Raw genomic sequence first — 27,727 nt, 5'->3', positions numbered from 1 at the left:
TTTCCTTCCTTCCTCCCTCCTTCTTTCCTTCTTCCTTCCCTCCTTCTCTCTTTCCTTCCGTCCTCCCTCCTTCTTTGCTTCTTCCTTCCCTCCTTCTCTCTTTCCTTCCTTCCTCCCTCCTTCTTTCCTTCTTCCTTCCCTCCTTCTCTCTTTCCTTCCGTCCTCCCTCCTTCTTTCCTTCTTCCTTCCCTCCTTCTCTCTTTCCTTCCTCCTTCCCTCCCTCCTTCCCTCCTTCCTCCCTCCTTTCCTTCCTTCCTTCTTTGTCCCTCCCTTCCTGCCTTGACTCAAGGACAATAGGAGGGTTAAATAAGGATGAAAGGTTTTTATTAAAATTACTGCAATAAAGCTACTTTGGTGTTTTCCATATAAGAATCTGCCTTCTGTTTTTGTGTCCGGTCATTCTTATTGATCAGATCAGAAAGAGCAGCCCCCTCCTCTTCCCTCTTCTTGTTGACTGTACATAGTCTAATGAGGTGGGAGGGGGTTATTCTGGGGTCTGTTATAGCAGTTGATTGTCTCTTCAGTGGCCACAGTCCACTCAGGCTCCACATCGGTCAACATGGGTCGGTGGAAGCTGCACAGCGTTGTGTTTCTCCTGCTTGTCTGCTGCTGCAACGGCCAGTTTGACATTAGTCGGACTATAGGAAGGTAAGTTTGTCTGCTGGCTGTTAGGATGGTTTATATCATTATTATAAGTATTATATATAAATAAATCTGTGTTGTTTGCAGAGTTCGACCCCCCCTGCGTGACAGGTATGTGTTCGCTCATACCTCATAACCATCGTAGGCACTGTTGCAACTCTTACAGTCTCTGACAGTTTAAGTTATTTCTAAATGTGCTCCCCAGATTTGCACCAATAGAAAGATTCTGGGACATCCATAAGTAAGTAACCAAAGTGGACCAATCTTTTTTTTTTAAGATTAAATATGTTTAATTTGCCCCTTTTTTTTGCAGTGAAAAGAAGATTTAAAACATGCAATAACAACAATGAGTCTGACATACAGGAGGTTGACTGATTCTGATTTTTACACTGTCTGTATATTTAGTATAAATATCCAACATGTCTTGAATTGACTGTCTCAGTGCCCCGAATTTCACAATATCAAGTGTTTTCCAGTGTTGTGCCAATAAATCAATATTTGTCATTTGTGTGACAGCTTGTTTTTAATTTAAAGTCCATCCAGTAAAAGGTGGACTAAGTTAATTTATATATTTATTATTATATTATAATACTTTGACTTTCACTAGGAATGAAACATGTGGTTTTAATTGTCATGTTACTTTACTGTTGCTAAATGTCACCTCATGATACCACAATCTGTTTTATCTCTTCTCTTGTTGACATCACTGATTAAAAACTAATCCATTCATGTTTTTTTGCAGGACACCTTCTAAACCGGAGGTCAGCTCGGCTAGGAGGTACAGTTACCAATCTGAGTTTAACAGTCAAAACAAATCATTCTCCTTCTTTGACCTTTCTCTTTTTATTCAGTCTTACTTCTTTTCTTTTTTTTTGGTATTTGGGAGTTTTTAAGTATTTTCTGATATTTCACTACTCTCCTTTCACATGCCACAAGCTTTGCATTGTTCATCTGTTAAAGCAAAACTTAAAGATGTAGTGTGTAGCATTTAATGGCATCTAGCAAAGCAGATTTGCCAGAAATGGAATATAATATTAATACATATATATTTTAATTGGTGTATAATCACCTGAAAATAAGAACACTTGTGTTTTGGTTACCTTAGAAAGAGAAAATACTGGTTGATTTGAATGCACCAGTAGCTCACCATTTGACATTTTCAGGAGCATTCAGTCTTATTTTTGGTACATTAAAAAAAAGGTGCAAATATCATTTCAAATGAAATAAAACCAAAAAAAAAAAAAAAAAGTACCTTTGAAGAAACCTGATGCTGCTTTTAAGACATATTTTTGAATTGAAGTGTTTGTATCTACTGAAATGTTTACAGTCTCTAAAACGTTAATGAATCCTTGTGGTATCATCATGCAGGTTTACTCTGATGGCTCCAGACCTGCTGAGGGCAGACAGTCCTGAGAACTTCTATCTGCAGGCCGACGGGGATCCGTCCAGCCCCATCACTGTCTCAATCACCATCCAGGACTACACTAGGACCACCATGCTCCTCGAGGACTCTGTCACACTCAATCAGGAAAATGGCTTTCACACTCTCAAGAGTATACAGGTGACTCAACAGGTTATAGTATAAAATCAGACAATAACCCGACTCTCTACAAGACTGATCCTCACTATGATATTATTCTTAACGTCTTCTTGTTTCTTGTCTCATTTTTCCCAGCTTTCCTCGGACCACTTAAATCGTGAGGAGAAAAAAAACAAGTTTGTGTATCTGACGGTGGACTTTGGTGGCATTCACAGAGAGCAAAGGATAATGATGGTGTCTTTTCACTCTGGATACATCTTCATCCAGACAGATAAACCCATTTACAAACCTGGAGATAATGGTGAGAACTACAAATAATGGTACTTGAACAACACAAATACTGCTTGAGGTTAAAACTGTTGAAACAGTTGGTGGATATGTAAAAAGAGCAACTTTTTCAATATTTCCTGTCAAAGTTTAGTTGATATCAGCCATGATAGATGCAGCATTACTGGCAGAGGTGCTGGTTCAAAAACCGTAACTGGTATGACAATGATGCAATCCATGGATACAAGCCTGAATAATGTTTGACTGATGTACAAGAAATTGAAAATTAGTTTTATTTTTAAATCATTTTCAGTCTGTCTCTTATACTTTTCTCCCTTTTTCTTCCTACAGTACGGTTTAGATCCTTCGTGTCCTCTCCAGAGTTTAAGGCTTTTAACAACTCTATCTCAATAGATATCAAGGTAAACTAATAATAATACATTATTACTGAGAGGTAAACAGTGGGTAAATAATTTTGTAATGAACAAAACCTAAAAAAAAAAAAAAAGAAGTAGGGTGGGGAACATATTGGTGCCTTTACAGACATTGTGGATCTTGACTTATAGGTTATGTCAAAACTGGTAATAACCTAATGGCTTATTAAATGATTAAATGAAATCTGTGATTTACAGAATCCAGAGGATGTGGTGGTTAAGCATGTCTTCAGGGTCAGAGCTAACGATGGCATCTTTTCAGAAACTTTCGCTCTCTCGGAAATTGTCAAGTAAGATCAACTTGTTGGACTCCTTTTTTAACACCTGCCAACACCGAGAGGATAAGAGGTGTTGGCATTATTAATTGAGGGTCAGTCAGTCAAATTTCTGAGCTTTTTGCAAAAACACAGTGAAAGGTAACAGGATTTATGGGTAAAGTTGTTTTGATTTCTCGACACTCCTCCCCTCTAGTAGTATCGCTGGTGTGAATTTGAGGTTGATGCCTGTATTAACCATGGTTTTAACTTTTTATATTAATCTAACAACTAAAACCTCTCTAATATAACTGATTGTCTGTGACAGCGAGGGAACATGGACGGTGATTGCCAAGTTTGACCACTGGCAGCAGAACACATTCACCACCAAGTTTGAGGTGAAGAAATACGGTAGGTCAAGTTCAATCATGCTTTTTGCTAATTACATCAGTAACTAAAAATCATTTTGTCAAGCAGGCGTCACATTTTCTTCAACTCTTAATGTCATATTTTGGAATAAAGTGATCCACAGGCTCTCTTTTCATGCTTTATGGTGTTTCAGTGCTCCCAGCCTTCAATGTTACCTTGACACCCAGGCAGTCCTTCCTCAACCTGGATGACAGTGAGCTGGTAGTGGAGATCTCAGCCAGGTCAGTCGAACACACAAACACTCTTATTTTCAATACAACAGTTTTTTAGTTTTCTTGTTTTTTACTCTTGTGATGTCAGATATCTACTTTAAACATGGTCAAAGTTCCAACCACGTCCTGATCATAACATAGCCTCTGATGTAACCAGGAATTGCAAAATCCTTCTTGCAAAGACAAGACATGTTTGGCTTTCTTCAACCACAAACCACAACTTTTTTTATTTTCTCTTTCGAGCTGGTAACCACCACTGTGGATCCAGATAAATAAATGAATGATGTGAATGTGTATAATAGACGACTAATCGAATATTTGCTGCATGCCAACATTCACAGGGCTAAATAGATAATGCGTCAAAATAATTTAGCTTCAACTGCACAAACGTATTTATTCAAATGTTAATCAGTCTTAATGTCTTTACAGAAACACATTAATTGAAAGAAAAACATCTTACAGGTTTACAGATCCATAAAAATATAACAGCGCTGATTTTTTTTCTCCCCGTCATAAACAACGCTGAGCAGATAATTTACAATCATGGTAGCAATGAGAGTAATGTTTGTTTTCACTCTGAGACTTTTGTCACACCCAGGACACCAGGAAGAATAGCTGTTGCCTGGGTCACAGCTTATGGGGATCCAAATAAACTAAACTAAACACTTTCGAGGATGTTGACAGACTAGTTTGGTGATTAGCGTCAGGTCCGTCTCCCTTAGTAACCATCACAGCAGACAGCAGCTTTTTGTCCATGTAAAACCACGATAGCTCAGCTCTGCACATATTTCACACCTGACGACATTATCCTTTACTTTCTGTAAGTTTTTCCACGCTGGACTTTTGTGTGGCTTCGTCTGCATCATGTTCCCTCCAGTCAGCTAACTAGCAGGCTAACTTACTACCGAGTCAAAGTAGCTAAGGGCAGTAAAAGTCCGTGTCACATTTACTTCAACACAAGGTGGAGGTGGTTAAACACAAGCTTACAGCTCCTCCTAGTGGCTGCAGTGTGAATTGCTCTCCAGCAGCTGTTGTTAAACCCTTCATACTAAACCACACAGCTCAACTCTTAAAGAGTTTCAACAAAGAAAAAAATACAGCACAAAGGTCGAAGTTAGTCCCCATGAACTATTAGCCTAATCAGGAATTAGGTTTTAAAGACACAACCCTACTATTTACTGTTTATTATATTTCATTTCTATTTAAATTGCCTAGACCGCATGTAAAACCACGATAGCTCAACTCTGCACATATTTCACACCTGACGACATCATTTACTTTCTATAAGTTTTTCCACACTGGACTTTTGTGTGCCTTCGTCTGCATCATGTTCCCTCCAGTCAGCTAACTAGCAGGCTAACTTACTACCGAGTCACAGTAGCTGATTTACAAAAAAACTTAGACATCCCCCTAGTGGCTGAAAGTGAGAATTGCTGCTCTCTAGTAGTCGTTCATTCATTTCCATTTTTATTATATTTTAGCTGTTTTAATTATTTTTCTCTTGTTCTTTTAAAAAATAATAATATTGTAAGTTTAAATTAGTTTTTTTGTATGTTCTCCTTTTGCACTAAATGTAAAGCACTTTACCCAAGTTGCCCTGTTGCTGAAATGTGCTATATAAATAAACTTGCCTTGCCTTGCCTTAATGAATCCTTCATAGTAGACTGCACAGCTTCTTGATTAAGGTTTTTCAATGAAAAATGAAAAATGACCACAGCACAAAGGTCGACTTTAGACCCCGCAAACGACTATTTGATTATTCTGTTTTAATGACACATCCCTAAAATAGACCAATAAAGAGCATATAAATTATATTCATGCACTTGCACACTTTATTTGATTATTTAACCCCAGAATTTTAAAGTATACTGTATAAGAAAATAATGCTGACCATAGTTGCATTCTCTTTCCCTGTTTTTCCTGTCTGTATCTTCCCCATCAGTCTCTCCAGTTAAATACAAATACTAATAAATAATATTGAAATAAAAGTATGAATAAAAACCACTGTTTTTTTTTACTAAACGTTACTGTGACTGTATTCAGGTACCTGTATGGGGAGCCAGTTAAGGGGACGGCATATGTGGTGTTTGGAGTGAAGAGCAACAAAGAGATGAGAAGGTTATCGTCAGTGAAGCAGGTGTCAGATGTAAGTCCCATCCCGAAAATCACCAGCTGTTTATGTCACTGATTTATGGATGCAGCTATTAAGATTTAAGCTTATAAAGGAAGAATGTACACTATCTCCCTGCCACATTTATCAGCTAAAAATATTACCACTATAAATATTACCACACACATCTTTGGTGACCTTTATCATTATTTGGCATTACGATACATCCCTGGATTAGGGTTAAGCAAACATTTTCCCATGTCAGTGTAATAATATGTGGCATTCGGTGACTTCTTTGTTTTGAAAATTAGATGCACTATTTTATTAATCTGTTCAGCCATGACATTATTGCTTATGTTACTTGACCAGCTATTCTGTGTATTTCTCACAAACTGTTGTTGCTTCTGTTGGTGTTGCTAATATATATTGAGCTCATTAAGGATAAGGCTAACCTACATCTGCATGAGCCTCCCACTGGAGCCTTTTCTTCTGTCCAATTGGTGAATGTCCTGTATTCAAGCAGCTTTTCACTCTGTTTTGGTCTTAACAAACATCTTGAGCTGCTAGGTGTTTTGACTTTCTTCATTAGCGAGTTACACAAATTTAGTCTGTCTACTGTTAAAGTGCCGGTAGCTGCCATGAGACTTAACCATGCAGTCGGTGTGCAAGAAGAGAACCACGAGCAATGAACTAAAAGACACTAAAAGCTGTGCACATCTGCAGAATTAGGTTTTAAGTTTCTGTGTGTCCAGCACTTTGAGTTAAACTTTCACATCATACGGAGTTATTTGGTTCAATATTGACTTGTCAATTTTCTGTTGAAATTAAAAATACTGGTGATAGTTCTATAAATAATTTGTAACAGTGGCCAAATTACAACTATTTCCATCGACTGTTTTGTAAAATTACTCTCTGTGTCGCCTGCAGCTGGATGGAGGAATCGTCAGGCTGAGCATGGCGGAGATCAAGAGAGCTTATCCTGACTTCAGATCTTTGGTGGGCTCCTCTGTGTATGTCAAGGCCTCCGTCTTGACCAGCACAGGTAAGCATTTCATGGTTTCAGTGCACAGGGGGTAAAAAACAGAAAGTCAACCCAATAATCATTCTGAAAATCTGTACAAACCTAATACAGGATACACATATACAAATTGTTGTAGTTAGACCAGAATAGATTTCATCCACCGTTCAGGACACATCTGTGGCGACATCTGTACATTTCCACTTTTGAAATCTAGCCTGTGGTCAGATGTGTGTCAACATACCCTCTGCCCTCTGGACAAACTAAAGACATCAATAGCTGTAATTGCCTCTGTGTCACAACGCTAGGAAAATGAGCATGTTAGAGCTGTTGTTTGGGGGGAAACTATCTCAAAAACCATTTAAAAAAAAACATTTTTACCCAATAAAATGATTATTTCCTCTTTCAGGAACTCTAAAAAATCACTACGAAATGTTTAAACAGTGAACAGTGAGTTATTTGCTGCTGTTTGCCTCCTGTACAGGCAGTGACCTGGTTGAAGCTGAGAAGACCGGCATTAAAATCGTGGAGTCTCCTTATGTCATATCCTTTAAACACATGTCAAAGTACTTCAAGCCGGGTCTACCCTTCGATTTCAAAGTAAGAACTCCTCCTCTATTTACTGTATTTGTCTAACATAAACTGGATATTTTTCATGTGTTCTCTTCCTTAGTTTTAGTAAATAAATTTAAATCGCACTGAGAAATTCTTCCCAACCCGTTCAGATCCAGGTGAACCACCACGATGGTTCCCCGGCCCGTGACGTCCGGGTAAAAGTGAATCTTCTGGATGATCCTCTGGTCGTCAGCTCCGGTACAGTGAGCACTACCATCAACATGCCCGACCAACAAATCCAACAAACCATCACTGTTAGTATGACTGCATATTACTTATACTCAGTTAGTCAGAGCCTCAACTCACCTGCAGCTGGGGGGACTTTTGGTGTTTTAGATTTTCAGGCTCTGCAGTACATTGCAGACCTTTTGCACCCTCACACCACAAGCTGAGCCCTTAGGTCCTCTACTCAGGGTTAGGGTTAGGGTTTTCTAAGTGACCTTGGACACAGTTTAAGAACTTGGGATGCTGCACCTTACAGTCAGCAGCCCAAAACCTTTGAAAAAGTCTCCCAATGGGCTTGAGGTTCTTGATACTGTGGACTCATTTAAAAAGCACCTAAAACATCTGTTCAGACAGGCATTTTGTGGTATTTCATGTTTTAACTTGACATCCATATTTGTTCCTGTTGTATATTTTCTTTGGTGTCTTTATCTCTATTTATCTTAATCTTATATGATTGTAGTTGATTTTATTTATTTTGAATGTGAAGCACTTTGTGACTGCTGTCTGTGACAGGCGCTATGATATAAAGTTTACTTATTTACTTATTTTAATGGTTTTCCCTCGTCATTGAAAAGGAAATCCATCTCTGGAACAATGGAAACAAATTTGTCACAAACCTTAATGGATTTCTTCTTCTGTCTGTTTCCTAGGTTGAGACCACACAGGCCGGCCTGACACCAGAGCAGCAGGCCAAGCACCAGATCGTCGTTCAGCCATACATCACCTTTAACCATCGACAGCAGAATTACCTATACATCTCCACTGGGACCAACACAGTGTCTGTTGGGGACAGACTTTCCTTGAAACTGTCCATCAAGACAGCAGAACAGACCTACAGAGACTTCATCAAACAAATCACCTACATGGTGAGACAGTGAGACAGGCACTTCACTTTTTCAGCACAGAACATTACATTTACCTCAATGAAACACAAAATTAGAAAGAAAAATAATGACTTCCTTTCAAAAACTGTTTTTGTGTCTCTCAGGTGCTCAGTAAAGGCAAAATCATCCTTGCTAAACGCATCGATGTGTCCAATCAGCTGGTCACCAGTGTCGGGCTGACGGTCACCCAGGAGATGATGCCGTCTTTCCGTTTCGTGGCGTTCTACAGCATTCCCTGGACCAGGCGTGAAGAGGTGGTGGCTGACTCTGTGTGGATTGATGTGGCAGATTCCTGCATTGGAGGGGTGAGTGATCAGCTCAGCCTCAGTAGTTGCTTGAGGAGCATTCAAAATTTGTTCCATAAAAAAGCAGCCAGTTTAAATACAGAAGCTCACAATGTGTGTCTATCAAGAAGTGTTAAAAGTGTTCTTATTCAAGACACAGACTGTGGGTTTGTTCACACTGCGAGGCTTAAGGATATAGATGTTGATAATCTGTTTTTCTCTTATTGTCTACAAAGATCATGTGCAGAGCCAAACCAACAATGAATTGATCTACTTCAATAATATCTACTTTCATTCGTCTGTGCCCAGGCTCCTGTTGTTGTCCGAAAAAACTATCAAAAACATGTCCATTAGTCACACCTATGCACTGGATGACACTGAACAGTGACTTGAGTTTCATTAACATGTTGTGCTACATATCATAAACTCTTGACTTTGTACTAGATAAATGTATAAAAGAAAAGTATAAAGTTGAACGGTTATGCAGTTTCCTTTTTAACTGCATAACTTTTTAAATATGGCCAATACTCGTCTGGTTCTGTTCCTTCTTCATTGTGATTTTTTTCTATGATGATCTTGTATTTTTTGCTGTTTCAATGACATTTTTATGCCTTTTCTCTTACAGCTTAAAGTTGGGCCAGTGGATGGCAAACATCGTGACTACCAGCCAGGGAAGAACTTACGTTTACAGGTCAAAGGTGACCCAGGGGCAAAAGTCAGCCTGGTGGCTGTGGACAATGCTGTGTATCTTCTCAATAAGGAAAGACTCACACAGAGAAAGGTGTGTATTTATTTGTATCTGAGGACATGAGATTCAAACAGAGATATTCACGTAAAATTTGTAACTCTTTTATGGTGCATATCTATAAGTTTTGTGGGCATAAAAGCAAAGATGACAAATGACAATACAAATGGTCATCTTAGTCTCTCAGCTTGCTTCCAAAGTTTTCCCATGTGTGCGAACAGCGAACATTAGTTTTGAAATAAAAGAAAACATAATGGTGTCACAAGTCGTAACCATTGTTAGTGTTCTTTTTTATTAATGTAATGCAGAACGACAAAAACCTCATGTCTCCTTTTCTTCAACGGGACTGTTTGCGTAGATTTGGGACGTGGTGGAGCACGGAGACATTGGCTGCACCCAAGGAGGAGGCCGAGATGCAGCAAAGGTGTTCACAGACGCAGGACTTCTCTACATCTCCAGCGCTGGTTTTAAAACCATGGTCAGACAAGGTACTTGAAGCTGCCCCTGTGTTGAGACAATTTCATGTTACTCTGACACTATGGAAAGCAACACAAAAAAAAACAAGATAGGGTTGAGCTGACATTGCTTTGCTCACCAATATTCAGCTTGTCTGTTTAGTTCCCATTTGATGAGCAGCTCTGATGACACATTCTTGAGCCTTAACTTCCCAAACTGACTGACTCACACGATTACTCCACCACACCACATGTTGTGATTTTAGTGAACTCTAGCTGATAGCAGTACTCGTCGTTGTTGCACTTGTATTGAGTATTGGTTCAAATTAAGAACATCTGTAGACATGTGTATGTAGGACAGGTGCAAAGCCTGCCGGGAAAATATTGAACCAGACTTAGGTGATAAGTGAGTCAGACTAGACGGTTTTGTGTTCTGTCTGTGTTTTCGTCAATACACTTGTATGTACATAGTTATATACCAATTCAAATTTCCCTCTCTCCCATGTTTACACTGTGTGTTTACTAAAAGTGAAGCAAAACTAGAGCTGCTACGGAGCGAGTTTCCAGTCTGATCTCTCAGTAACTCTGTTTGTGATACTGCCATGCTTTTATCCACTCTCACTGAACACTTCATTAGAAACACTTAGAAATTAGAAATCTGATACAATTCAATACAACAGCTTAGCTATGAGTTCTAGTTTTACAAAGCTCATACATCTTCAGCTTTTGTCGACATTGTCAGAAAGGTGGTAATTCTACTTGACGTTCATTTTTGAGTTGGTACTGATATTTTTCTATATATAGCTATATATTTATATAGCTATATATTTATATAGCTATATATATTGTGTCAGGAGGGAGTAGACACTGAAAATAATCAGAAGTAGACAATAAGATTTGTTTAGTATATTTTTAAAAAGTATTGAATAGGAATCACTTCAGGGAAAGGGTATTGATCAATCATTTGATAAATAAGTAATGATTTAAATTTAATCTCTCCTCTTTACAGCCCTACATTGTCCAGGCAGCACCAGAAGCAGGCGCTCTGCTGAACTGTTACAGCGGAAAGCCCAGCTAGGTGAGTGCTCTCTTATCACAGAGGGTTTGCTGAGCCCAGAAAAGCTGGGAAGGAGCATTGCTTAGTCCTGACTAGTGATTAAAATTACAACTTTTACTATACTGTTTTAATCTTCAACTTCTCCTACTTGGCTTTATTTTTTTACCCACTAGTTAAAAATTGTTCACCAACTTGTTCTACAATCCTAGCAGAACAGTCAGAGATTGTTTTATTGGATTCAGCTTCCTGCTGTCACTATAAATGTTGTCTTTGAGAATACAGAGACTGAACCATACAGTTACATAGCCTGTTAATTATTTGTTCAAATATATTTTTTTTTTACTATTACTATATTACATTACTAACTAGTCCCTGCTGCCCCCCCCCCCCCCCATCTCCTCTCTGCCTCCAGAGAGCCATTACAAGGATAAGCTGCAGCATCGTTGCTGTAAGGATGGCCTGAAGAAGGTCCCCATGCCGTACTCGTGCACGCGACGCTCCCTCTACATCACTGAGGGCTGGGAGTGCATGAGGGCTTTCCGCTACTGCTGCGCCACCTACCGGGGCGAGGTGTTTGATACCGAGATTCCCATCACAGCAGCACCCATTACCACAGTTGCCCCCACCACCACTTCTCCACCCCGGCCCACCTTTCCAGTCTTAGCTCGAGAGAGGATACCCCTCCTTCGGCGAAACTTTGGTAATTATCTACACCAGTCTTTTCAGCCCTGTCTGTTTGTTACTTCGGGTAAACATTTTGAAAGCTTTTAAAACACTGTTTTTAAATTCAGTGAAAATATGTGGTTTAAGTTTTAAGTACTTACTGCTGGGGGAAAACTCAACTTTTTTGCATGTTTCAGTGAAGTTATCCACTCGCTTTACAGTGATTATAAAACTTGTTTATCAGGCGCACCATATGTAGTGGCTTAACAGTGAAAAGCATCATTAAATATTGCAAATTAATTAAGTCCAGCACAGTTATAGTAAAAGTAATCAACAAACAAGTGAAAGGATTAGGAGTATTATTCTCATTGCGGTTCAGTGTTTCTTTTTGATGAAACTAATATGTCTCTTTAATGTGGGCACAAAGAATAACAAATTTCTCTGGAAATTTTGCTGATTGATTTTGTTGATAGATGAAAAGTCAGGGAAGTCCAAAGTGGAGGACCAACTACCCATCTGGCATTGATGTCCCCTAGAGCCATAGCTAGCTTGAGTAAAAATCTCAATCAGTTCATCCATTCTTCTCATTACATGTTTCGAAATTTGTCTGCACGGATTCAGACATATAGATTTACATTTATGTGTTAGAGCTGTGTGTTAAGAGGTCAACATTTTCTAATCGTATATGAATGTGTTCACATAGATTGGGGAGCACGTGTGTCATCTGAACGGTCCACCTATACCAGAGTAAATAAAATGGAGGAAGAGGTGCCAATCATGTCAAGGGGTGCGATGATTGAGGAGGACGACGAAGAGGAGGAGGAGGAGGAGGAGGAAGAGTGGGAGTACCTAGATGAAACTCAGGTGTATCTGCGCTCCAAATTCTTCGAGTCTTGGCTGTGGATTGGTGTTAATCTGCCCAATGAGGCTGGCACAGATGGGTGAGTGACAAGTTTGAGGTTAAAAAGATTGGTGGAACAGCTTAATTCCTTGGATTGAGACTGGTAGATTTTAGGGTTCACACTTTACATTTAAAGACATCATGAGAAGCTTTAATTCCCAAATTTTTGCTAACATCCATTATCTAGTTTAGTATCTGGACAATTAAACATGTGACTGTTATAATGAATGTATGTCTCAAACATCGGAACTAAAACAACCCTCCAATAACAACTGGATCCTGAGAAGGTTTGTCCAGCCAGTGATACTTCACAAACTGTGTTTGAATGATGAACGGACAGGTTGGGGTCAGCCTCTCACCCTGTAGCATCTCAGGGACAAAACACGTACTGTAGCACCGTGAATCCCCAGGGTTGCATCATGTTGTGTTTGCTCAGTGATAACGGCTGAATAAACAGCTCAGAATCAACTATGCCGACCCACATCTGTTTCTGTTTGTGCTGTTGCATGTTTGTACTGTGTGTGTTGGTCTGTGTAATGAATCTATATATATAATGTCCTGTACTGATGCAGATGCCTGTATGTGTGTCATGTCCTTGTTTGCATTGTGACATGCAGCAGTCAACTTTGAACACTAATGCTGCTGTCATCGCTGGCTGCCACAAGTCCTCCAAACACACTTATCATACATCTATAATATAAAAATTCCACTATAACAGTTACATAATATCACTTCATTGAATATACAAAAGTCTAAGGAGACTGTGTTAGTAAAATAAGAGTAATTTATTACCAATGTAGTAATTATTACAGCATACTTTGCATCACCAGTATCACAACCCTATGTATAGATAGTTTATTGCCCTACATAACAACAGTTTCTTATATTTATTAGGCTTGAGATCTCCTGTTGTATCTCTGTATCTGTACTGAGCTGAAAATGTGCCCTTTGCTCTGTTTAAACATGGATTGAGATTTAACTACAATCAGAGTCCAGTTCCTCGTATGTCAGAATAATTCTTGACTCTTATTCTGATTCAACAGGTTCGCGACTCAGAACGTGGATCACCCCTTACCTGACAGTATCACAGAGTGGGGAGTTCTGGCTGTCAGTGCATCACCTCAAACAGGTGGGAGGAGGAGGAATGTGGGAGCTAAGTTGCCTTGTTGTACTGTGACACAAGTGGGAGAGAAGGGAAAGCTTGATGAGTTAACATTATCGTCATTATTTAGAACTGCAATACGATTTACTGATGATTTTTGTTTCTTTTTTTAACATCTTTATTTAAATTGGATTAGTTAGACTTATTTGTTTCGACAAATAAATACACATAAACATTCAATAACTATGCATTAAAATAAAATTGAATCCACATTCTCTTGTTGTTCCTTCTACTCTATTCTGAACCAGTTTTGAATCTATTAATTCAAACAATATAATTATCATAATGTTAGTATTATCTTTTAAAATATAATTTATATTTCTTTATTGTTTAATGAATAAGTACAGAGTAAGCACTGGCACCAATGGTCGAAACATACAGTATTACTCATTGACTCTAAAGTGGATAAAACTTTTGTCCAAGTATTGCTTTGAGTAATAGTAATAGTTAAGTTGATGGTTTAAATCTTGAAAAACCATTTTCTCGACTTCCCGCCCACATGCATGCGATCCCTCACTGATTTTTGAATATTTGCAGGTTTCTGTGTTGCCGAGCCTTACAATGTCAGAGCATGGAAGCGTTTCTTCGTGGACCTGAGGCTGCCGTATTCAGTGGCGAGGAATGAACAGGTCGTGATTAAAGCAGTTGTCCATAACTACGGCTATGAAGACCTGCATGTAAGAAAATCACCTTCATCACCTCACTTTCTCTTTGTTCAGCCTGGGCAAATAAAGCATTTCTACAGGATTTGTGTCACTGCTGACTGTAGTGTGATTGGTTTCTGCTCAGGTGAGGGTGGTGCTGATGAAGACAGAGGACATGTGCAGCGTCGCCTTCAAGGACAGACACACACAGGACATTGTGGTGCCGGCCTTCTCTTCTATTGCGGTGCCTTACACCATCGTACCACTGGTAGTGGGCAAGCTTCCTCTGGAGGTGATGGTGGCAGGCAGGGACATGATGGGAGGAGACCGCATCCAGAAATTGCTACGTGTGGTGGTGAGTTAGTTTTAAAGATGATGCAGTTCAGTTTTTCTCTTCTTCTTAGGGTTAACCAAGGTACCTTTGGGGTGTCTGTTATTGTTCCATCAATAGTTGAAAGCTGCCTAGATAGTAGATTTGATAAACTGGAATATATCAGGTTTTTATAAATGCCAAGCACCTAACTGTGGTATATACGTGTGTGCCTGCATACATATATCCTGCCAGTAGGTGGCAGTGTCCCTAAATGTAACTCATGCATTCTGAATATACGCTGCACTTGTTCTGACTCCGTGAGAAGTAAACACCGTTCCTCTGAAGTAGCTTGCCTGATAGCTTTCTTTCATTCTTACAACACAACACGAACAAATTATGAATTTACCACAGAGGACTTTGGGATGAGAAAAAACTCCCCCAAAATTCCAATACTGGGAAAAATATGAAAGACGTCTCAGAAACAACAACAGAGGAGGGTCATCATGACATGCAATAGATGTTGTGTGTACAGGATAGACCAAGTTAGGAACACTGGCCAAAAAAATTATACATTAATTGATAATATATGTGACTAATCGCATGCCAACATTCACAGGGGCTACATAGATAATGCGTCAAAAATAACTTTCAACAAACAACAAGCTTTAACTGCACAGACATGTATTTATTTAAAATGATAATCAGCCTTCATTTCTTTACAGAAACACATTAATTCAAAGGAAAAAAAACGTAGAGGCTTAGAGACCCCTAAAAATATATCCCCGTCATAAACAACGCTGAGCATATCCTTTACAATCATGTTAGCAATGAGAGACGTAATGTTTGTTTTCTCTCTGAGATTTTTGTCACACTTTCGAGGAGCTGTCACAATAGTTGACAGACTAGTTTGGTGATTAGCGTCATGTCCGTCTCCCTCAGAGTCAGCCGTTTTTCCACGCTGGACTTTTGTGTGGCTTCGTCTGCATCATGTTCCCTCCACTAAGCTAACTAGCAAGCTAACTTACTACCGAGTCAAAGTAGATGAGGGCAGCAGTAAAAATTCACTCCGTGTCAGACCCTTATAAGATTTCTTATGTACAGTCTATGGTCAGACCCTACTTCAAAATAAGGTGGAGGTGGTTTAGACATCCCCCTAGTGGCTGAAAGTGGGAATTGCTTTGTAGTAGTTGTTAATGAACCCTTTATAGCACACTGCACAGCTCAACTCTTGATTAAGGTTTTTTAATGAAAAAAAAAATACTTTTAATTTTGGATAACTCTTTTTTTTTGGATGATTTTTAGAAGAAAGACCACCTAATGTTTTTAAGTTGTCATGTCCGGACTCATCCGAAGGTCGACTTTAGACGCAAACGACTATTCGATTATTCGGTTTTAATGACACATCCCTAATGTGAAGAATATGGACGTCAAGCATTTCCCCAGTACTCCAAATCAAGCTTTAGAGTGTGCAGAAATGAAAATTATAAAATATGTTCAAAAGTTTCTTTGTTTTTTACAAAGATCTGATATAATCACTAAATCTTTGATCCAAACAGCTGGACGGAGTGCAGAAAATTAAAGTTTGGAGTGTGGTGTTGAACCCATCTGCTGAAGGAGGTGAGGAGACTGCAGCGATGCATAATTTACCTTTTAGGACCAATTTTATCAAATTGGTCCATGGAGGCTCAGATGCAGATGCTTGTATGTATAGATTTGGAGGAGGGGGGGGGGGGGGGGCATTTGAATGAGATATTCATGAAGCTTAATTTATTGTTCTGTTTCTGTTTCTGTCCACTACAGGAACACAAGAAGTTCGTGTGGGCAAGATCGAACTGGACTCAGTTGTGCCAAACTCTGTGCCAGAGACTTTCATCAATATCAGAGGTCAGTCACTACCAGAGCAGTGTTATGGTTTAAAAATGAACCTAGGCAGACTAACAGACTGATTTTTCTTGTTTCCTCTCCAGGGAACGTATTGGCAGACAGCATTGAGAACTCTATCAATGAGGACTCTTTGGCGTCTCTGATTAGGATGCCCGGTGGCTGTGTGGAGCAGAACTTGGCTAGCATCACTTTACCGCTCATTGCCACCCTCTACCTGGAGCGAACCAACAACTGGGAGAGTGTTGGGGTGCAGCGCAAGGCCGAGGCTCTTGGATACATTAAGAAAGGTGAGAGAGAGGAGGAGGGAAGGATGGATTGATGGATAGAGAATATAAATAAATATGATAAATAAAGTAAAGGGGAAAAATGACTAAGAAAGATTAACAGAATGGGCTGTTGTATGTATAGTATGGATTGATGTGTAACAGTGAAATAAACGTAGTGCAGTAAAAACAATATTTCCCTGTAGAGTGGACATACAAAATGGCATAAAATGGAAATTTTCAAATACATTTTCTTGAAATTAAGCGAAATAGTTGAGTAAATGTATGCAATTTCTTTCCACCACTGCAGATGAATGAATGACCAGTTGGCTGGATAAACAGTTAAATAGTTGGATTTGGTTAGGGGTTAGGGGTTAGGGGTTGGCTTAGTGGACAATTAGTGGATGCCTTGTTGGCTAACTATGATGATGAATGGATGGATAATTATGAAATAATCTTGTTTTTACTCCCCAATGAGATGAAAAACACAGATCCCATCTTTAAATTAATTTGTGATGTGTTTTTCAGGCTATGAGAACCAGCTGGCATACAGAAAGAGCGATGGCTCCTACCCCCCCTACAGGCGGGAAGGTGCAAGCACATGGTACTGTCAAAACATAACTAATTCACATTTCTTTATTTGATTATAGGCCTTTTTTCAGTAGTACCAAGTGTTTACAAGACACTCAGTGTTTATCAGTATGGCAAGTTTATGTAATAGGTCTCGAAAGATTCTTTATTGAATCTGTCTCTGTTAATTTATTGACAGATTTAAAAAAAAAAATGTGGTAGAAAGATATGTTACATGTGTTTTTAAAAGTGACCAGCTGTAGGCTAATCACAGTCTACCTGAATGTCAGGATCACAGCGTACGTGGTGAAGGTTTTCTCCATGGCTCACTCCATCATCGGCATCGACGAGCAGCAAGTGTGTGACCCTCTGCTCTACCTGGTGAAGAACAAAGCCAAAGTGCCAAGGGGAAACTTTGTCGAGGACAACCCGGTTTACAGCACAACCATGACCGTGAGACACTGATCGACACAGACCTAAAAACACTGCTGATAACTGAATGAAGCTATTTCCTCTTTCCATCTTTCTTACTTTCCTTTTAATAATATAACAGTGTCCTTTAAATAAACAATCAAACATGCCCTATCCCTTAGTGTTAATAGTATCCTGGAACACAAAGTTAAAGGACAAACACATTATGAAAACGAATTATAATAATTAGCTCCATATAAATAATCACAAGCTAATTATATAAGAGCTCATATTTTTGGATTTTTTTTATATTTTATTTTTTGCTTGGGCAGTTTTGTCCTATTTTGCTGAGAGTAATTGACATCAGGGTGCATGATTTTGCAAAGCACACATACAGATTGATAGCAGGAATGTTTAAAAAGAAACTCAAACTTGTCAGTGATCATAACTATACTCTTTAATCAAAGAATCAGGTCTTCTTTCTTTGCATCAAGCAATACAAACTATATAATTCAGTAGACCAGAATCTACACAGGACAGGTGTCTTGAGTCAATTTTGGAGATACATTACAGGAAACAACAAACAATAATATAGTAAATAATAACAACTGATATGCAGAAATTGAGCTGAAGTGGACATGGTGCTATGTATCTAACTTTTCAAGTTTCCAAACTTTAAATTTAATGTGTTTTTAATTAAATTTTTGGGTGGTCTCTAGGGTGGTCTCCGTGGTGATGACCCTGAGGCGACCCTTACAGCCTTCGTCATCATAGCGCTTGCTGAGGCGAAGCAGGCAGGAGTCCGCTGCTCTGGTGCAGAAGTGGAGGTAAAGAACACAGAAAAAGCATCTTGTAGTGTTGATCAAGTAGTTGACTTTTATCTATAATTCACAGTTGCCTGTACAGTACTTGTTTATGTCCCTGTCATGTAGTCTCATGGTAGAGTGGTACTTGAATCTATAATCTTCTGTATCTGTGTGCTTTAAGGCTGTTATAAGTAGGGCAGGCACATACCTGGCGAGAGTGCTGTCGAGGACGGGGAGGAGACCGTACACAGTGGCCATTGTCTCATATGCGATGACTCTGCTTGGAAAACCTTTCAACTCGCAGTCTTTACTCAGCGCTGCAGCTTCAGGTATTCTGCTCTGTTTCATTGGTACATAGCAGAGAATCTCACCTGCAAAGACATCAAGTGACTTATTGTCATTTTAAAAACTTCTGTTATCTGTATTTTTTTTTCTTTATTTGTAGTTTACAGCACATAGCTAGTTAAATCATTGCATATTAAACATGCCCAAAATAAATTGTGTTGCTAGTCTTAAATTCAGCAGGATAATTTATTTTGATGTTTTTTAAATATTCATTTTAAGACTAACACCGTCACCTCACATCCTAAAAGTCCTGGCTTTGCATCTTCATTCTTCAGTGTTCCTCCAGTCTTGTTAATTACATTGAGTCAGAATAGATAGAGGAATGATGAATGAATGTTTGCCTGCTCCTCCTGATTAACTTACACAGAGACTCCTTCTCTCTCTCCTCCAGACGGCAGCCACTGGCCCGACAGGCAGAACAGCTTGTTCTCCCTGGAGGGGACCGGCTATGCCCTGCTAGCGTTGGTGAAGCTGGGCCGCATGAAGGAAGCTGAAGCGCCCTTCAAATGGCTGAACAGCCAGCGGAGGAGAGGAGGGGGCTTCGGTTCTACTCAGGTACCATCGGGAGTGGGGGGTCTCGTAATTTTCAAATCCATCAGTTTCATACTCATTTTTCAAGTTTCACTCACCCGCTTCAGACCCAAGTCAATTTTACACCATTTAAACCTTTTAAAATGATGCTCCCTCACAGTTCTGTTGATATTACAGTGAATAATATGAATGAAGTTCATCCTTGACCTTTGAGAGAAGAATATGTAACGAAATATTCTAAACATCTTCTGTCTGATGTTTTGTCTAATTCAGTTTATTATATACCTGAAAAATGAAGTCACATCATTGGTGAAAAAGCATGTTAATCCAAAATTGTCATTAAGCAGCAGTGTTCAGTGGTTTGCAGCTTGGCCTGAAATGACCAAACGCAACCAAAGATATTAAAGGGACAGTTAACACAAACTCTATGATAAAACTTCACAAAACAGTTGAAAGACTCTGCTTGAATGAACGATATGTACTCTGGTCTGGGTGTATCTTAGTGTGGTTTTGGTCACAACATAAACTTCGTGCTCAAATTGAAATTTCAGCCCACATGAGACAGACTCTGATCATACTTGTGGCTGCACAGAGATGCAGAACACAAACACTTCTCCATATTGTGGTTTGTCATTGTGTGTGTAGTGCTTGTGGTAAGGCAGCAGGGGGCGACATCACATAAGAGATGACAAACAGATGGATTCATGAAAGGTCTAAAATCATAGACATATATAGACGCTGCATTGACTGTGGAGAGGCGTGCCTAAAGCGCCGCCATCTTGGTACAGGGCTAGCAGAGGTAGTATTGCATGTATTTTTATGAAGGTTAGAGCTACTCCACAGCTTCAAAGTAGAATTATTCACTTATTCGCTTTATCTCAGCATCACTCACTGCACTGTCACTATCCCAAATATGCATAATATTGGACAGTCTGACAGCTTGTCTCTAAGGAGGGTTAGTATATGTTGCAACTAGATGAAGTCAAAAACCGGACTGTCAATCACAGTGTCTCTTATTTATTTATGACAACAACTCTGAACTGAGTCTTCTTCTTCTTCTCTTGGTGCTTTTACAAATGGTCTCTTTATTGCCTCAGCAGCAACACCTGGTGGCGGTGAATTCACATAGCACTCAACTCATAAATTAACCAAATACTCTACAAATTAAACCATTAAATTAACTGAATTACACACAAAAATTAATTGACACAAAAATGTTATTAAGTTTTGAAAATTGTGTCTTTTTTTCTTTCCTCCCCTTTTTTTCTTGTCTGTCTGCCCTCTCTCAGTCCACCATGGTGGTACTCCAAGCGCTGTCAGAGTACCTGATCCACAAACCTCCTCCCAATGACCTCAGTCTGGATGTGGACGTGAGAGTGAGAGGCCGCCAGGAAATCCGTTACCATTTCAACCCCGACACCGCCTACGCTGCTCGCTCCACCAGGGTGAGAAAGATTTAATCTCAGTCAGATAATTTAGGCTGAAAATCACAGAGAGTATCAAGTTTACAAGTCTTTTGTGCAATTATCAGGCAGTATGGTTGTGTTCAGATATATTTTACCAAAAAAATCTTGCTTTTGTTCCATAGTTGCCTCCTAATCTTGACCTGAGTGTGGTGGCTCGAGGGAACGGAGAGGGAATACTAGAGGTATAACTAACTCTATGGAGGAGTATTGGTATCAGTTTTACGACTCACTGAAACACAATTAATAGTAATTCTATTCATGTGTGTCTTTCTCTGTCTTTCTCTTTACATTTGATCCAAGGTGGTGACCTATTACAACCAGCTGCATGATGTGGATGAGAAAATCCCCTGCGAGCACTTTGAGCTCAATGTCACAATCGAGGAATCCAACGGTAACTCCAATTATAAATGTTTGCTAATGCTTGGCTCTGTGGCGTTATTTTCTATCCTCTTCATAAAGCAGTTGAGTGAAGTCAGTATCTTTTTAAAGAGATTAAGTTTAAACCAGAAAACTGAATACAAGGGCATTTTAAGGTGCATTTTTGAATCTCATGATAAAATAATGTTAAAAACGACAGGAGATAACCTAAAATAAAAGATAATGTATATATTCTCAACTATTCAACATTAAATAATTCTTTTTTTTGTCCCAAATCAGAGACGGTTCCAGCAGATGTAGAAAAGTCCTACCAGATCACCATCAAAGTGAGGTGAGTTACTGCATTGCCCTTAAACTATGTGTGAGATTTGTATAACTTTCATTAAAACTGATTTCAAATCAACACGCTGCCTGTTGATGATTGTTGTTTTTCTTCCACAGGTCTTTAGGGCCGAGAGATGTCAGGATGGTGGTCCTGGATATCAGTCTGCCCACCGGCTTCACACCTGAAAACTCAGACCTGGAGATGGTAACCTTAACTCTAACTCACTAAAAAGTGTCAAAATGCAGAGACTTGACATAGTAATTCAAAGAAAAGTATCTTCTGGGTAGCAGTAGGCCTCTATCAGCAACCATCAGGAATTGCATGGATGTAAATGACATAAAGAGCAGCTCACCTTATTGAGCTATTTTGTTGTTTTTAACACCTCATGAAGCGTTTAGCAAAAAATACAGTCATGTCTCAGTTTGTGTTTAGAAGTTAAAAAAAAAACATTAACAGGAAAAAAGAGGGAATTTTTTTCATCTTTAAAAGTTGAGAGCTTACAGTCATGTGATAATAACCTGTGACAGATATATGACTTGTCACATGTCCAGGCCAGTACTGATAATTGATTCTCTGTGTTCGTCCAGTTGTCCAACTCAGTGGACCGTTACATCAATAACTTCCAGATCGTTGATAACCTGAGTGACCGCGGCTCTCTGATCATCCATCTGTTCAAGGTAAGCAGAAGGAGCTGCTTCATTATTTATGTTGTTTATGTTGTGTTGCTACTTGTGGGTATTTACCAAAAGGAAGGTACACTGAATTATGTGCAATTGTCTTTCTTAAATAAAACCCAGAACAAGCGTTTTTTTCAACAGCTGTTTTCATATTTTACGTGATACTGTTGATACTATAACTATATTTTCTGAAAATCAGATTTTATGAGCGCTATCAGTATTTCTACTGGCTCTGTAATGTCTGTGTGTCTCTTCTCTGCTTTGTTGATCCTCTCTTCCTCTCAGGTGTCTCATCAAGAGCCAGAGATCCTGATGTTCAGGCTTCAGCAGACCTTCAAAGTCGGACTCCTCCAGCCTTCTCCAGTCACTGTCTATGAGTATTATAACCCAGGTAGGAGAACATATGTGCCCAGAAGGCTGGGATTGTTTCTACTAACCCTAACCGTAACCATTTTGATATAAAAAACGAAATATTCATTGATATTAGAGAGTATGCTTCAGAAACATTTCACATAGTGTCACCATAAGACTACAAGAACTAGTGTGCTCCCTAAACATCCTAATAGTTACAAGAAAGCCAATCTAAGATTAAAAAAAAAAAAACAGATTTAGTCCTGAACACTGATAATGCAGAACGTGTCCTGTTTATCAGGTTTTTCATTTGCAAATTAAAAAAAAGAAATACTGGGTGCTTTTCAGACCCACCCACTAAATCCTGAACACAGAAATCTTGAAACACAGTTTGTCTAGCTAGCCTAGCTCCACAATTCAAATCTAAATGGTTGAAATGCTTTTTACACCTTTTTTAGAAATACATTTATGACCTATTTAATGTGTTTAGAAGAAAAAGTCTGAATTCACTTTACACAGTCTTTAAATGTTTTGGTATCATGTATCCATTCTCTGTCTTGTTCTGTCAGACCACCGCTGCACTCGTTCATACACTCCCAGAGAGGACACAGAGGCGCTCACTCAGATCTGCTCTGCTGATGTCTGCCGCTGTGCACAAGGTAAAGTGTGCATGTGTCTGTAATACTCCTTTAGTGAACATGTGTTTGTGTGTTTATGATACCCCTTATTTTCACTTTCTGTTTGCTCACAATCTCCAGGTGACTGCTGCATCTCCAAACGTGACAATAAAAACTTCCCCAACAAAGAAAGAGAAGTATTTGCCTGCAAGACGTTACACCACGGTACGATACACTTTCTCACTCTCACTACTTTAACACGCATGCGTACACACAGAAGAACTTGGTCAGAGAAAGTCCATTGTCAATTTTAAATGGAAATTAAATATTTTATATATATATATATATATATACATTTAATTATTAGTAGGACCAATTCTTGCAGCATGGAAATAGCATTCATACTGTGGCATTAAAATTTTGATCCTAGAAGAACGATCAAATTTAGCAACCCAGATTCTGTGGACTGTGAATGTCCAGATATGCAGATTTCATGGCATCATTACCACAGGCCTCATCACTAGTAGGGGGCGAAATGACAAGTTTGATTGTTTCTGTGCTTCAGTTTTCCAGGTGAAGGTGCTGAGCGTCAGCGAGAGTTATTATGACAAATATGAGATGGAGATCACAAAAGTTATCAAGCTGGGTGAGTCACTGCTTTGGCTGTCTGTCTCTCAGGTTCTTGCTTGTGCACTGGCAAACACTCATTGACTTAATGATGCAGTTTATGATGTTACACACTTCGCTCATTTGTTAACATATATAAAATCTTTGCTCCTATTTTTTTTAATTTATGTGGTGCTCTCTTGTTCCCTTCCAATAAGTCAAATTTGGAAGCTGAAACTTTCCCAATATTTTTGTTCTGAAGCTGATTGATGCTTTGTTCTTATGTACAATATCATAGAGTAATTATAGGAAAATAGTTAGTCTTCCCCCCATAAAGGTAGGATGGAGAAGTCTTGCAACAGCATTAAGACAATCATCAGGGGCCAAAACTCTCCACTGACATCCGGACTAATTACATTATTACATTATTGTATGGTGGAGAAAAAAAGGAGTAATTTCAAACTACTATTGAATCAAAAAGTATATCAAATTGTCCCATTGATTGGTTTTATCATCCTGTGTAAATGATTTTAAATTTCTCTTCCAGGTGTGGAGGCCGGAGTGGTAGTGGGTCAGAAGACATTTTTTATGTCTCATGGAAGCTGCAGAGCGGGGCTCAACCTGAAGGTGGACTCTCACTACCTCATCATAGGCCCCAAAGACGACTTGTGGAACATTGATAGCGACACAAACATGTGAGGAAAGCAATAAAAAATGATAAACTTGTGAGAAAAGATAATGTTATGAAAACAATGGCAGGGGGGTTTGTGCATAACAGGCTCTTTTTGCAGGTTCTGACAATACACATGGGTTTTATGGAAAATGATGGTTACGTAGTTAAATGTGGGAAATGTATCTTCTTAGGATGCCATGCATATAAGATACCAAAGTGTTTTAAAGCCCATCATCTTAAGAAATATATAAATTTATGCTGACTGAATGGATTTTGTAGTATTGTCCCTCACAACCCTGCCCTTACACTCTAATAGCCTCTGTTTGTGCTTAGTGTTCACATAATATGCAACATTTGAAAGACAAGCATATTATCAATGGATGTATTCATGTGCTGCAAATATGACTTCATCCATTCAATTTGAAAGATGTAACAGCACCATTCAAATAAAAATGAATGAGGTCCTTAACTTTGGCTAGATTTCCACTCCTAAGTCATGATGACAGGGGGGCCTGATGCCATGCAGTTACTATTATACTGTATGCAGCTAATACAGTAAGAAATATGAGCACTTGTATATAAATGAACTGTCATTTTAGTCCAAAATTCATAAAGAGGCCCTGGAGGGGGCAGTGAATGAACCCAGCTAAAGAGTACACACTAAAGCAGACACACTTGCAGGGAGGCAGCGATCATTTCATTGGTCATTTGTACACCTAGCCTTTGATTGGTTGGGGAAGTTTGATAGGGCTGAGCAGAGATTTCACAAGTGCACAGAAGCACACAGAGAACAAAGAGAAGGGTTGAAGCCGGACAACAGGAAATCTGTGCAAGCAACAATAGGTGATGTGTAAGCATACAGTTTGAGCAGTAAAAAAAGCAACTCTAAGCACAAGCGGAGGCCACTTAAGTGCGAGGGCAGGGATTAGAGGGACAATATTACAAAATCTGAATGTGAAATCAATAAATTGAACTCTCAATTTGATACACCACACTCTTGAATTAAGAGAGGAAAAAGGCTCCACACAAACCACAAATGAATTAACATTTTGATCGCAGTAGGACTTCATTAGGTCATTGAACTGCCAACAGGGTTTGAAACATTATCCATTTAAATACATTTGGGGTTTGGAGCCCATGTGCAGACAGGCACTTTTTTATTGATGCTGGTTTCCAATCGCCTTGCACCTACGTGTGTTGTGCTATGTGATTTTGGCTACTTCACTAACTGAGGTTAGTGAAAACATAACTGACCTACAGAAGTACAAACTGACTCCTCCTTATCAGCAGAAGCAAACCCTGAGTTTCTTACTTTGATACACTCTGATCTCTTAAAAATGCAACCTAAATGTAAGTTAACTCCTCTATCTTTTTGCTTTCTGTCTGTCAGATTGGTCTACATGCTCGGGAAGGACACCTGGGTGGAGCGCTGGCCTTCGCCTGCAGAGTGCTCCAGCAATACCAGCCTGCAAGCGAAATGCAAACACCTTAATGATGCAGCAGAAGAATTGTCTATCAATGGCTGCAGGTTGTAGAGGTGTCTGAGAGATGACAAATAACTGTACACAAAGATGTATTGGTCATTATAACCCAGTCTGTGCAAAAAGGACACTTTATACAAATGTATTTGTGTTTTCACCCTGGAAAAGTGAACAGAAAGTGATAAAGCAGAAACGTGTTCCATTAGATTATTCTCTACTCTGATTATGCAACATAGGAATGTTCCTACCACTGGTGGGAACAATGCAAAAATATCCAAGTTTTAACAATGTGTAATAAGTCTAACGTGAGCTATGACACATATGTTGCACTTTAAAGTTAAAGTGGCAAAAAGAGCAACATGAAGGGTTTTTCCGTCTGACAGATTTTTATGTGTGTCCCTGCTGAACTTCCAAAAACTAAGGAGGAAGTTGTCTTGAACTGCAACTTTCATTTGTGTTCATGAGACCATAAGACCCAGATCAGAGTCTTAAAATACATCAGACTTCCCCTTCACATTGTTGATATGCATGACTAGCCCGCATGCCAGTAAACACAAAAAAAAAGTACATAACAGAATAACTTTATTGCTGATTTACAAACTGTACATGAACGTTATACTGTGATATATATATATAATAGACAATGAAAGACTAGTTTTGTGGCCTGATGGTACAAAACCTGCATTGTATTCTGTACTCTTTTTGTTTTCTTGTAAACAGCAATGGGTGGGCCAGTATCTAAAAGAATATCCTGTCAGGCCTCTCTCAGTGGTGCCTGACAATTATGTGACAGATAATACACTAAGACTGTACAATATGATTTAAAAGATGTATTGCGTAAATATGAACAGCAAAAAGCCTCATGGAGCTTTTAAAATAAATAATTGCTAGTAGTGGTAAATCATTTTAAACTTTACACTTTGGAGTTTATTGTGCATATTACAAGTCATTTTGAAAGTGGAAGAGGAAAATCAAAATTTAGTCAGTAACGAATCACGAAAATACTATTTACAGCAGTAATGGAAGATATTAAAAAACCATTTTGGCAAGGTTCAGTGATCTCTACGCACCACTGCTTTGAGGTTGCTAGGAAACCAGCCATGGCCGGTAAGTCACTGCACCTGGCCAGGAAATAGTCTGGTACATAATCTTACTGTAAGCCGCTGTGAAAACCACAACTTCTCATCTTTACACTTCTGTTCTTGTGAGATAATTAAAAGGAAGTTTTATGCCTCTCATCACAGGTTATGTGGACTTGGTATGGACATGAAATAGCCTCTTTCTTTCTTGATAGTTTTAAATGTTTTTTTCTTTTTCTTTTAAAAGCTTCTGACCTGTGTTGGAAACCACTCTAAAAACATGGTTTTCAAACATATAGTACAAATGTATATATTATCCAACACCTGTTCATTAGGCCTAACAACAGAAATAAAAAACTCTTATAAATATGTTTTCTTTCAAATAAAACAATAAAGCATGATACAAAAAT

The 27,727-nt window shown here is 38.9% G+C and overlaps 1 protein-coding gene across 1 annotated transcript; it reads left to right on the top strand.

Annotated features, from left to right (window-relative positions):
• The first annotated feature begins 541 nt into the window (after positions 1 to 541).
• Positions 542 to 27,510, top strand: LOC128381450 (venom factor-like). The gene is made up of 44 exons (XM_053341470.1): positions 542 to 648; positions 730 to 753; positions 848 to 883; positions 1,385 to 1,420; positions 2,011 to 2,203; positions 2,318 to 2,483; positions 2,801 to 2,871; positions 3,082 to 3,173; positions 3,466 to 3,548; positions 3,700 to 3,787; positions 5,822 to 5,924; positions 6,816 to 6,930; positions 7,391 to 7,506; positions 7,632 to 7,775; positions 8,397 to 8,612; positions 8,735 to 8,935; positions 9,540 to 9,695; positions 10,018 to 10,147; positions 11,124 to 11,192; positions 11,584 to 11,871; positions 12,538 to 12,775; positions 13,779 to 13,864; positions 14,435 to 14,574; positions 14,687 to 14,896; positions 16,411 to 16,471; positions 16,655 to 16,738; positions 16,822 to 17,025; positions 17,530 to 17,605; positions 17,862 to 18,024; positions 18,702 to 18,809; positions 18,970 to 19,117; positions 19,525 to 19,688; positions 20,954 to 21,109; positions 21,253 to 21,312; positions 21,431 to 21,521; positions 21,788 to 21,839; positions 21,950 to 22,037; positions 22,421 to 22,510; positions 22,796 to 22,901; positions 23,431 to 23,520; positions 23,620 to 23,703; positions 24,044 to 24,124; positions 24,632 to 24,779; positions 26,148 to 27,510. The coding sequence occupies exons 1-44, from the start codon at positions 560 to 562 to the stop codon at positions 26,290 to 26,292; spliced, it is 5,289 nt and encodes a 1,762-aa protein (XP_053197445.1). The 5' UTR covers positions 542 to 559; the 3' UTR covers positions 26,293 to 27,510.
• Positions 27,511 to 27,727: the final 217 nt, after the last annotated feature.

Source organism: Scomber japonicus, chromosome 2 (genome assembly GCF_027409825.1).
Source record: "Scomber japonicus isolate fScoJap1 chromosome 2, fScoJap1.pri, whole genome shotgun sequence".
Lineage (NCBI taxonomy): Eukaryota > Metazoa > Chordata > Actinopteri > Scombriformes > Scombridae > Scomber > Scomber japonicus.
The sequence above is the reverse complement of the archived record's forward strand: the minus strand, read 5'-3'. Positions and strand labels throughout refer to the sequence as shown.

Coding starts and splice junctions, on each gene's coding strand:
- LOC128381450 (XM_053341470.1), top strand. CDS start 560: ATGGGTCGGTGGAAGCTGCACAGCGTTGTGTTTCTCCTGCTTGTCTGC. Junction 6,931..7,390: donor CTCCGTCTTGACCAGCACAG/GTAAGCATTTCA, acceptor CCTCCTGTACAG/GCAGTGACCTGGTTGAAGCT. Junction 23,521..23,619: donor TGTCTGCCGCTGTGCACAAG/GTAAAGTGTGCA, acceptor CACAATCTCCAG/GTGACTGCTGCATCTCCAAA.